At 40.9% G+C, this 12,186-nt stretch overlaps 2 protein-coding genes across 2 annotated transcripts in view; one reads left to right on the top strand and one right to left on the bottom strand. All coding sequences in view use genetic code 11, as the record gives it.

Annotated features, from left to right (window-relative positions):
- EGR_01689 (Dynein heavy chain 2, axonemal) overlaps positions 1–7,572 on the bottom strand; it is a gene marked incomplete at both ends in the record, with an annotated part of 61,625 nt that extends 54,053 nt beyond the window's left edge. The window contains 6 exons of the mRNA XM_024490938.1: positions 1,136–1,296; positions 3,359–3,513; positions 6,618–6,666; positions 6,750–6,878; positions 7,190–7,420; positions 7,452–7,572. Coding sequence (XP_024354803.1) covers positions 1,136–1,296; positions 3,359–3,513; positions 6,618–6,666; positions 6,750–6,878; positions 7,190–7,420; positions 7,452–7,572 — 846 coding nt within the window. The remainder of the gene's footprint in view (positions 1–1,135; positions 1,297–3,358; positions 3,514–6,617; positions 6,667–6,749; positions 6,879–7,189; positions 7,421–7,451) is intronic.
- A 451-nt stretch (positions 7,573–8,023) lies between these two features.
- On the top strand, positions 8,024–10,494 carry EGR_01688 (hypothetical protein; the record flags this gene model as incomplete). The annotated part of the gene is made up of 7 exons (XM_024490937.1): positions 8,024–8,065; positions 8,511–8,599; positions 9,287–9,405; positions 9,676–9,892; positions 10,024–10,094; positions 10,250–10,356; positions 10,426–10,494. The coding sequence occupies 7 exons, from the start codon at positions 8,024–8,026 to the stop codon at positions 10,492–10,494; spliced, it is 714 nt and encodes a 237-aa protein (XP_024354802.1).
- Positions 10,495–12,186: the final 1,692 nt, after the last annotated feature.

Below are 12,186 nucleotides of genomic sequence, written 5' to 3'. Positions count from 1 at the left end.
TTACCAGTTGTTTCGGCACTGACGAACATGGTGAGTTCAATTTTATGGAGAGGGAGGTCAATGGTGAAATAGCACCGCCCACTACATCCTTATTAGTGGACAAAGAAGCACTTTCGACTACACAATCCGTATGATCTTGAGTGGCGTTACACACCACAACAGTGCAAGCATTACCATCTACTTCCTTTTGGACCAGTGGTGTAGAAGTGGACTGACAAGTTGCTGGGAAGCAGGCATCATCACATGCGTTCGGGTCACGATCATCTAAGGTTTCCATGTACGTTGGCTGCTTACTTTCCACATCCTCGCAATGTTCCTCATTTTTGACTAGATCGCAGTTATCGAATTTCACAAGCTCAAAGGTTGGAGAAGGAGGAGGGGGTGGGAATTGAATTTGATCTACAGTATCATTTAAACAAGGTAGAACTAGAAGTTGACATTCAGAAGGAGGTGGCGTTGGTAGTGGTTCATGTCTTTCAGAGAGTTCTATACAAGAACCAGGATCCTCGGCAGTAGCACGATCCGTTCTTGCCGCGTTTATTTCAAATCCGCATGGATAATTAAGATAATCGTCTTCTAGGACGTTTGTACAGTCAGAGCTACTTCTAATTAGTTCCTTAGGATCCTTAACACCGCTAGTGCTTATGCGGAAATCAGCTGGCAGATATTGGGAATTACTTATGTGATTTACTAAAATGGGGACCTTCAAAGCTTCAGATTGTGTTGGTGGCATCTCGTTGATGGCCATGGCGTTGGCGATGCAGCGAGTGAAGCCCGGCAATGGCTCAGATTTCGTAAAATCATCACTTCTGTTCCAATCAGATTCGGCATTTGAATAATTTATTCCGTAGGCAGTCATTGGTGAAGGCATAGCCTCTTCACTCAAAGCGCTAATCACATGTTCCACAAGGTGACGGACTCTCGGATTCGTCTCAACCCTCACATTTGTGCTCTCTTCATGTTCTGGGAGCTGTAATAGTGACAAAATACCAAAGGGCAAATCAATTGTCTCGTCGTTAGCGTACGATAGCATTGTTATTGGCGAGAGAGTCATCAGAACCTCTGTTCCATGTCTAAATTTCTTGCTTGCAACAAAACTATTTGTATGCGAAGCAGTTCTCTCATTTTCGGAAACGTCAGAGAGTTGTTCAAGGTTTAGAGCTCCAGTAGTTTCCTCATTGCTAGAACTTAGGGGCTTTGGTTGGTTGTCTAGACTACCTCTGGCATGTTCTGCAAGGTGTTGCCTTGTCGCATCCGTATCATTTGCAGATTTTTCGACCAATGAAATAGCTGCTCCTTTGATTTTGTTGGAGTTTAGAGATATGGATGATAGGGGCGTTGGAGCACCGGTATCATTCATCGAAGTACTAGCTGCAGTGCTACGATCCACTTGCAATATGGCCGCCACCGAATTCATCACATACTTTTCGTGTTCAACAAGTTGGTACAAATTTGAATCGTCTTCAAACGTGGGATTCAAGTTTTTATTCTGAATAATCGATACAGTGCCTATCGACGAATCAAGCATTTCTGCTTCACCTATAAGGGTCGGCAAAACAGGTGGATGAGTCTTCTTAGCCTCCAACTTGGGTGTGGTACTAGATTTTTGGTCCATAGAAGATTTAGATGTTTGGTTGATAGATTCACTAACTCGATCTAAATCTGTATGAGCTTCTTTATCTACCAAGCTTTCAGTCGTGCGATTAGCCTGAGATCTTGATTCGAACAAATTTTCGGACGTGGTGGATTTCACTCCATGAGTATTATCATCAGAAGGTTCAGAAATGTCATTTCCACCATTGTCTATTGCAGCTGTTACCTTATTTAACAGACGTGACTCTTGCTTGACCTTCTTGGATAATTTATAAGGCGATATCGACGGAGTACACTTGGCAGATTTTACTCTACCCCATTCATTATCGTCTGGGGTAAAGGTATCATGTGGACTTGTGCTATGAGTACCGCTTCGCTCTGGAAATGGACTTTTCCGACTTCGTTTCGCTTTCCTAGGCCTAGTTCTGACGCTCATATTCCCTAGGGGAGCAAGCACCTGTGGTACATCCTTGAGTTCTTTTTTTGTCGGACTCTTCGAGCGATGACTGGCTTCCCGCTTTACACTAAGTAGAATATCAGAATTTGATTGCACTCTGTTTCGTGCACCCAGAGAACGTGGGCGTCGAGGTTTCCTTGGAGAATCTGGACTGAGTTCTTGCGTTGGGCGATGTTCCAGTTCATAAATCCTGCTTCTTGAAAGATGCAACCTCTTCGTGTTAGTTGAAGCGGAAGCATTTCGAAGATTAGAACGTCGAAGGGAACCTACGCCTGTTGCCGGATTAGTTATGACAGAAGTTACATCATTTAGTGTTGTACGCTCACTAATTGACAGGTCCTTATTTCGCTGCCTCTCAGATAAATGCCGCGAGATTCCAACACTTTCGGGTCTTGGACGATGAGGAACCGCTGTTCTTTTACGGGTAGTAATCATATCTTTGGGAGGCGAACTTAATAGAGCGCTGTCATTAAAGCGTCTGTATAGTCCTCGAGGCTTCGGTTTCGGTGTGGCTTCTGAACGGCTACGCGATGCAGTCTTCCGAGAAAGAGCAACAGTTTCAGTTATACTTTGGGGAGTATTGTTGTAAGAAACTGACCCGGAGCGAATATGATCGTTGGAAGTACGCATACCAAATTCATGTGTACTTGAACCAGCCTTCTGGTCACACGATTGAAACCAATCGTTCGGATAATTACTGACTGCTGATGGGGTGTCAACGTTTCTTCTCACAGGGACCATCCGTAGATACGATTGAGGTGAGCTTCTTGATAACCCAGATTCATTATGATTGGGTGGCCTTACCATTAAAGTCGAAGAAGCTCGTCTTGGATACTCCCTCCGATTTGAATGCATCGGAATGCAGGCTTCAACGAGACGATTAAATTGAGCAATGGATTGATCGTCAGGGCCAGTTACTCGAAGAATGGATAGTCGAGTCCAGTTCCCAGGTGAAACAAGTCGTCTAAGAACGCGTTTTGTAACCTCAATTTTGCATCCCGTTTTGAGTCCAGCTGTCTTAACTCGAGCATCCCCGTAGATGACACGCAATTTGTCTGGTGTGTTTTCGAACAAATACTCCGCGGAAACGTAATCATTGAACTTATCCATTAGAACAAACTAAAGCCGTGTAGTTTATCGTGCATTACTTGCTTCACTTACGCAAATGCCACTTCAAATAAAAATCGATACCCCCCTCCTCCGCCCCCACGCGCACACACATGGCATGGGTCAGAGGTGGCACATAGTAGTGACAACAAAAATCGCAATACAACGCAAAAATTGACGCATGCAAGAGCTTGCTTTTACCGGCAGGAATAAGTCCAATTCGGAGCTGAGGCGTGACTTCCGAGGTGAAGGGCTTGTGCTGCTTGTATAGAGGAAGCTTTGCATCAGTACGTGTCCGGTACAGAAGTCCTTGGAGCAGCTCTGAAAAGAGCCCATCTCCACCGACAGCTACCACCCTTGGAAAGAAAAAACCACCTCTCGCATGCATTACGAACACGTTATTTACAGTAAATTGATTCTTGAAACACTTGTATGAAACCGGAGCTAAACGTTCGTATCCACTTTAGAGACGATAATGCATATGCCTAGATTGAAATTATATTTACTCGAAAAAAAAACTTATTCCTACCGTAGCTCCAGCTGGCTTAACTAAGCACGGATCATACATGCTCCGGCCAGATACTTAAATAATGGCAATCAAGTGATCATTTGGCAGAATGAAAGTGCTTTTCATATCCTATGATAATAGCGCAGCAGTTTAATTTTACGATGAAAACCAAAGTACGGATTACTCTTCTGATTGTCGTGCATGACAGCATGCCTGCAGTGAGGTTGGTCGCAACTGTTTTGCTTGCTCAAGCGATTAGTTGAAAACACCGGAGAAAGTTTACGATTACTGGGGTGTTCTATAAGTAATTTCATCATACGTTCGGGCCACGAGCTCCGATGGCACCTGGATAAATAAACACTTTAGAAGTTAAATGAAGCCGAAAATATAACCTATTAAACCCGTCACAGACCAGGCAGAAGGTTTGCACAACGGTTATCCATGATCCCAACATGGTTAAAATCTTCTAAAACGCACATTTATTCAACCATATTAAACGTCAAGAACTGCACGGGAGGCCTTTGAGCACTTGAAGTCAACAATAACTGCCAAAGACTCTTTAAGGTCTACACAATATTCATTCCACCAAATTCTCTCTCCTTGATCGCAGATCATACGATACTGTGGTGCGGTTCCTGCACTCTTCAACTGAATTGCGGAGGGAGTTATGCATGCAGGAAAAGGTCCACGTCCATGAGTCGGTTAAGGGAGTTGCAAATCAGAAAAATCCGCCATTTTTGAGTCGAGACTGCGCCTCACATAAAAGGGTAAATCTCAAGGGAGATTTATACATGGTGCGGTGTGATTACAACTTAGGCTTATGGCGAATATGTCAAGTATTTAGGCAGTTATGAAGATTAACATACTACCGCTGACGATGAATTACAACTCGAAATTGTTAAAACCACATAGCGGTGCATCAAATTGATGAAATACGTGAATAGCTTTGAGGCTAAAGGGTTATACCAAAACTCACTGACTTCCAACAATTTCTGAAACCAGCGGAAATGAAAAAAAATTGGGGAAAAGAAGCCTCAACCTCATAATAGAAGTAATTTTACAACCTAAACTCGTCTCACCAAGTTGAGTAACTAAAGTAGTATTTCAGCAAAATTTACTAAAACTGCTATAAAAACGTTTTCACGTGACAAAAGTGTTGAAATATGCTGACAAGGTCATTGCCTAATTTATTAAGCGTCGTCTTCTTGCCATCGCTACTGATTTTATTAAGAAATGCACAAGAAACACCCACCAATCAAACATGGGCATGTTTGATAAAATCTTAATTTTGCTTCTTTGATTAACTACTTCATGCAATAGGTACTTCTAAAACAAAGAAATTATTAAACATAAGTCAGCATTTTTTGAAGTGTCTATTTTAGGGGAAAGATGAACAGTTAGCACGATAAAATTGTGCTAAGATTAGACACCAGTAGATGGCAATTAATGTTAGACTGATCCCAGTGATTGCGACAATCAAACAAGGGTGTGAATTTATCCTGCCAAAGCCCAATATGGAGGAAGAAAGTTTGAAACAACATTGTTAATTAACTGGGTAGTAAAACTTTGAAGTAGACTATTCGCCGCAGACGAAAACCCCAAACACCACCACCATCCCACTATAATCGGATTGTTTCACGAAATTATTCGCTTTGTAGGTAAAACTTACAGCCCTCAGACAAGTACACCTTCTCTAGCCATAACTGACGCCTTCAATCTTAGCACATAACAATAGCAACGCTAAATTTAAGTCAAAATTTCGAAACCTTACAGGCTATAAGATAACACTGCCTGAATCTGGTCCTTGTCTATATGGGCTTATAAAAAGTCCTAGAATGGGTAAGAGGTGAAAATTCCTGGAAGGTGAAAAAATGAATGTTTGTTGACAAACAATCTACATGCTAAGCAACGACGTGAATTTGGCGGGCATCTACGGTTTTCATGTATCCTTGGCGCATCACAACACGCAGGAACATTAATCAGCCTGAAGTCCCTTGCACTGAAGAGATAACGGTCGTAATCAGAAGATGTGAATTAAAAATAACTTTTCCAGTAAGCAAAATCACACCTTGAGCATGTACGTGGTTCTATGGTGGGTTGGAGGTATGTAAAAGAGCCAAAACAGCTCCTGGAAATTCCGCTATTCCAGAGTGGCTCCTTTTTCGAAGAAGACATAGGGATGTAACATTTTCTTGCTCTTATAGGCAACTATAGTGTCCAAAATATGCCCAGACCCCGAAACATTCACTAATATTCAGTTCATAGTAATGGAAGCAGCAAGTTGCGGTGAGCGGTGTGTGGATAATAAAGTGATCTAAGACAGACATTGAGTCATACAAGTTTCACTGAATACTTGAAATTGTTGATGAAGTATAATGCGTTATCGAAGTCCAAAAAGGAAGGTGCTTAGATCCGATTTTTTCTAGAGTCATAAAAATAGGAGCGTTTCCATTTGTTACAATTTTAATCTGTATTAAAACAAATCCGTGCAGATGAGATACATTACTGACTACGCACACGACCCGAGTTAGTGATTGGGCCGTCACTTCAACTTGTGGAGGGGAAAAATTCAACAAAATACCCCCAAACCAATCTTATGCAACTGTCAATTACATAAGTGTTGGAAAGAACAGTCACGAATGGGTCATCGTTCCCTTCAGATGAAATCAAATTAAGTACTTCACAATCAAATTCAGCAGAAACACAGACCTTCTAAAAATTTACTAGATATACGATGATGTGTTACCTTGGGAAAAAGTGCAACTGACAAACTAATCAAATGTGTCTCTTATCTACTGTTCCATGTGTTCTCCGGGACTTCCCTTGAAGTAACGAATATTTCAGACCCATGTTACTGAAACACGGAGCAACACACAGGAACTTATCCAAGCTTACGTCAATTAAATGTTCACAAAAAAGAATTATTTTTATCTATTTAAGGGATTCACATACCCGTCATAGGAATGAAGATCCTCCATGAGCATGAAGTTTTCACAGTGACCTTGATGTGTAGTTACTGAAATGCATACCCACTATTAATCAAATCTCATAATGAATAAATAGATTCATGGAAATATGACTTACCTATGACCTTTGTACGGATACCTGCTAAATTAAATATCGGGCGAACAGTTGAATAGAATATCAATTCGGCTAGCTTCTTCCCACCATAGGGGTTGATGAAAACCAAAAGGGATCGCGGACGGTACGGAACTAAGAGGAAGGTACATTAAGTCTTTTGTTTGCATAGTTTAAACATAAGTTGACATGGGCAGACTGTATACACATTCGTATAGGCTCACACATCGCAAAAACAGCTGTTTTAGAGCCTACTCGAACTAAAAACTTGAAACTGAGTGCAAATTTTAATAGCCGCTAATACTATATTATGAACAAAATAACAGTGACAACAGAATATAAACAAGCCATTTTCGGCGAAAAAAAAAACACGTTAGGGGACACTACAACCAGGCCTTCCCATGGTAAATGCAATTGAAAACTTGCTTTATATAACTTTTACTCACTGGAGAGTTCACGATAGAGTTTTATCCGATGATAGTATGAGTCAACTTCCTTAGACGGACCGATGGCGTTCCAAGTTTGAATTCTCCATAGACCAGAGTTCAGTTTACAAACACATTGTACAATTAATCCTACTTCATTTGCGTTACGGGAAAGCACGCCGATACTACAACACGTTCTTGAAGCTTCAAGTCTTCTCACACTTAGAACGTATCTAGTTTCAATTGTGACACCTACAAATAAGTTCTGGGAGAAATGCTTTACTGGCGACTTGATGACAGCTGAAAGATCCCATGACTAAAGGCGTCCACTTCCAGGTAATATAATGTTCATTAGCAGTCAGATCGTGTACATCAACACCCGTACATGAATCGCCAACAGCCATCCCGGGTAAAAGCACGTCAGAACACGAAATCGCACAATCAAATGACCGCCGACTCCGGGGATCTGTAAAACGGCAACAAATTCTTCGTTGCGATATAAAAGACAACAAAATGGTCGATTTGTCATTTGAAAGTTGTATACCACCCGCGCACAGTGGGTGAGCCTTACCGGACATTTAAATATGTGTGCCCAAATAAGTAATTCTGCCATTATTGCATATAATGACAAAACAATAAACATGCTCAAAGTCAAGCTGCAAAATATGCTTGCAATTCCATTGCTTTCTTTGCTGTCAAAAGAATATTTTTCAGGTCGTCAAATTGACAGCAAATAAAATTCATCAATTTATGATTGCCCACGTGACAATTTAAATTGATGTTAAAATTGTGGCGACGTGACCTAAATGCATAGGTCGTAGTAGGGCCTCAGAAACCGCACCCCATTTTATAGTAATGCCCTGCGACAGTGCCCATGCCTCGGCAGTCTATCTGGATGTTAATAAGTCACTGAACTCATCAGCTTGCATATTACTGTTTCAAGAAAAGTTATTGCAATTTCCACGGGTGGACACTAAGCCTCGATAAAAAAGATGATTAGCATTTGCTGTGGTTAGTCAAAGCAGAGGTGACTCTTAACAGAGGAGTTGATATGACGTCCACTTTTTCAACAACATTCCCCGCTCTTAGCGTAAGAAAACTACAGGCAAGGGAAGCGATATCAACGCTTAAAGATTTAAGGAGATAATTGTGCAAACGACACACGAATGCGATACTTTTGCTGTTAGTTTAACTCCTGGTTTTGGCACTGAGGTATATGTAAGCTTTCCCATTACATATTCTCCGGGCAGCTTGACTCCGGAGGGGTGTCAGTGGTCTCCAAGCCGACCTGTGGGTCAAATTTGCATATTCTGCCTTAGTACCATGACTTCTTTTGTCGTAGAGTGGCCTTAGTGCGTTGCACATATATGAAGGTGTCAGCTACGCAATCACACTTTTTACGTCTCCACTGCCTGAGCGGAACTCTTCAAGGTAATTGGATAACAATAAAGTGTAAGAAGACAGATGAGTAAACTCTCTGCCCATTAAAGCCATTTAAAACCTAATTTTTTCGCTAGGTGTCTTTGACCTTAAGTAAATGCCCTTTGTGTCTATGCCAGTGGCGCTTTACTTCTTTATATTTTGGTCTAAACTTCCTTACTATCAGTTTGGTCCGTACCAGCTTTAACGAGGGCGTAAGGAGTCACATTTTTGTAATTAACGACTTTGTTTAATCTTGAGGGATATTTTAGCAATGAAATTTAAATTATTGCCAATCGGTTGGGGTTGGAACTTCAAAGTTAGTTTTACCCTTTATCTAGGAAACATAACTGACTTCCATCAACACTAGGTATCCACACATTTATTTTTTGGAAGGAATGCTTACTTGTGTTTTCTCTGGGCAATTTGACTTGGAAGCAAATTTTTTTGAGTTAGTTTTTTCGTCTTGCTCACACATTTGAAACCGGGCGCGCACTTTTTATTTCGTTTGGCCAGTGGCTGTAGTGTTCTGGTTCTGTTCTTCCTTTCCTACTCAATAATGCATTTCTCACTGCTTTAATCTGTTTGACTAAATGTCTTAGATTTCAAGTGGTTGTTGCTGTCCCCGTTGTTTAGCTGCTAGTTAGTCTTTTTCTGTGCTTGCCTGTCGCATTCAAGATGTTTGCGTTTCTCCCCCAGGATGGCTAAAGATTTTGAAAACGTTGACAGTCTCTACTCATCAATTATCGCCCTTCTCTCTAGTGGTCATAAGAGGTCGAGGTGTGGTTATGAAAAGAGGATGAAGAATTTTGCACTCGGTATTGTTACTTATTTCCATTTTCTGCATATCAATAAATAGAGGTGTTCTTTTTAGGTCACTTTGAACAAGTTTCTCCATTTGCTTCCTCCTTTTTCATTTTTTCATGAGGTGTGTACGTCATCAAGGAAACCTATTGCTTTCTTATTTGATTTATTTCTCATACGTAAAACACTGCCTTCCTGTTTATTTTCATGAATATGTCCCATAAGTGCTGAGATCCTTTTTATTCTCTTGTGCAATGTGCTCGTTATTTCTTCATGTACGACAGGTGTTGAACATCAGGAACAACTCTTCAGAACTCTGGACACTGCTTCCGATGCTGTTCAAGAAAATTTGGACAAGATGCGTTTTGAATGCAAAAACTTGCAATATGAATGTGAAACCTTCTTAAAGCAGGTTGAGGAATCTGAGGAAAGACATCGAAAAGTCCTTGCAGAATCATCACAGAGGGACATTGAACGGGAGAATCGGCTGGCTCAGATAAGGTAGCACTTAAATTTTTTTTCCTTCATATTTTTCGTTCATGTACTGGCCCTTTTAGCTACAATTTATGTGAGTACAATCAGTTCTTTTTTTCCGTTTTTGGCTTTCTCTACCCAATTTTATTTTATTTCAGGGCTGAGCTGAGAATGTATGAAAATATTTTGCAAATCGGAATTGAGGACGTAGTAAATGGAGAAATTCGGGGTTGGTGGATTCGATTTCCCCTTAAATTTTGTTATCACATGGGACTTGTGATTTTAACTGTTTTTTATTCCTTTACCGTCCAATCTAACATGCCACCTTTTTACCTATGACAAGGAATTCACATTTTGCGTGCTTTTTTCTCTTGTAAAATGAAGGTGTGATATTTAAATCCAAAGGTCTTGCTTACTGCGACTTAGAGGGAGTAGACGGGTCGGAGGAGGATAAGGAGAGCACTAACGTGTCCCTGCACCAATACTCCCGGGTATGCTTAGGAATTCTCCTTTTTTACAAAAATTTTCTAAAGTTGTATAATGCTTTATTTTCCTTTTAGCTTAATAGCCTTTACTCCCAACTCGAAGTGTCAGATCAATGGAAACCATTTGTACAGAGCTTCAGATAGTTTTTCATCATTAAGAAAATTATTCGTGCATGATGTTTTGTTCATTGTTAACTTCACCGTAACCGTTTGGGATGAGGATGGACTTTTCGCCATCGTGTAATCTGCCTTGGGATTTTTGGTACAATACTTTTCCATACCGTGGCGGTGTTTGGTGTTCCACTCGTGATAATATTTCCTACTTAAAGTGCATAGTAGAAAATTTTTTGTTTTACGTGCTTTATGAACGTCGGTACTAGAATCCCAATCTACTTCGGAGAAATAAGTCTTTTCTTTAGTATGTTCAACCATTAACTAGAATTGTGTACTACTAACATAGGTCGCACGTTAGGCAAGCGTAACGGCTACGTAGTTGCTCCTTTTTCCCGAATTTCTGGTCAGGCATTTACGTGGATACTTTGGATGCAGTTGTTTTGGAAGACAATCAAAGTAATAAACTTTTGGCGTGCCCATCTGTTCGATGTTACTTCTCCGTCTTGTTTGAAGGTATTTTTTAGCCGTATGCAGGGTTTTGTCCATTTTGTTGTAAAAACTGGTCTTTACTCATTATAATCATGATACACTGGCTCTTTATTTCAAACTGGACTTCATCGGTATCGAATTGCTATAGGTGTTTTTGGTACGCATTTGATCACAGGTTGTTTCTGTATTATAACGGGTAGATAGTGAAATAGTTCTCATATGCGGCAATTTTACTTTTCACGCTTGATTATCGTGCTTCTTGCACACACTTTGTGTCTACCTTAGCGCAAAGTTTTGGTATCAGGAGTTACTTGCAGTGAATGTGTGAGAAGGCCTTCATAATTCTTGTTTGTTTATCAATCATCTTTTTACTAACTCTCTCAATTATGCCTTTATGAAAACCTTTTCATCGGCCTCCTCAGCAATCATCGTCCCTCTTGCTGTATCTTCTGTTCGGGGGCTGTTCTATCATGCGTATCTCGCGTGGGCACTTTATTCTCCCAGTCGTCACCCACCCCTGACACATGTCATTGGTCTGTCCCAACACTGCTTCGTGTATCATGGGTACAAGGAGTGGTGCAGACTGCCCCGTGCGGCGTAATTACTGCCGATTATATGTGGTTTGGAATTACATCCCGTAGCGTTTTGATGGATACTGATGCTGGGCGCGCACATTACTGTGCCCATAAAAAAAGAATGCCAATTTTTCAGAGTAGTCAGCGGAAGTGCGGCTTATTGCCCGGCCATCATCCAATCATCTCTGCTGGTTAGTTGCCGCCTCTCACTCTCCCCTATTAGCCGCCATTCTTTAAACGGTTAGCACTAAAGCTAGCTCGTCAAAGTTGGAAGTGGATCCTGGCAAATTGAGACAAATTAATCGGCCTTGACTACTAAGTTGTTTTAGTACATTGTTCTTCCGGTTATAATTTACTACGTATTTAAGTAAGAGGTAGTGGTGATTTTATCGGTCTTCTTAATCATAATGAAAGTGAAATTTGTCCTCAAAACCCATTAGAGTAAGTAAAATAGCGTTATGATGTCGACTCGTCAAATTTACTTCTAATGCAAGAACATGCTGCACCCCAACGGGTATTGCTCTGAAGGGGTTTTGTGGGACCACGACTCAGTTCAGCAAAGTTGTTATTACCATTATCCGTCAAGCGATCCAGGGCTTCTTTCTAACCGTTAGGAGCTGCTACACTTTCAGCAATATCGGGTGGAGTGCGAAGCATC

Source organism: Echinococcus granulosus, assembly GCF_000524195.1.
Source record: "Echinococcus granulosus chromosome Unknown EG_S00006, whole genome shotgun sequence".
NCBI classification, from domain to species: Eukaryota; Metazoa; Platyhelminthes; class Cestoda; order Cyclophyllidea; family Taeniidae; genus Echinococcus; species Echinococcus granulosus.
The sequence above is the reverse complement of the archived record's forward strand: the minus strand, read 5'-3'. Positions and strand labels throughout refer to the sequence as shown.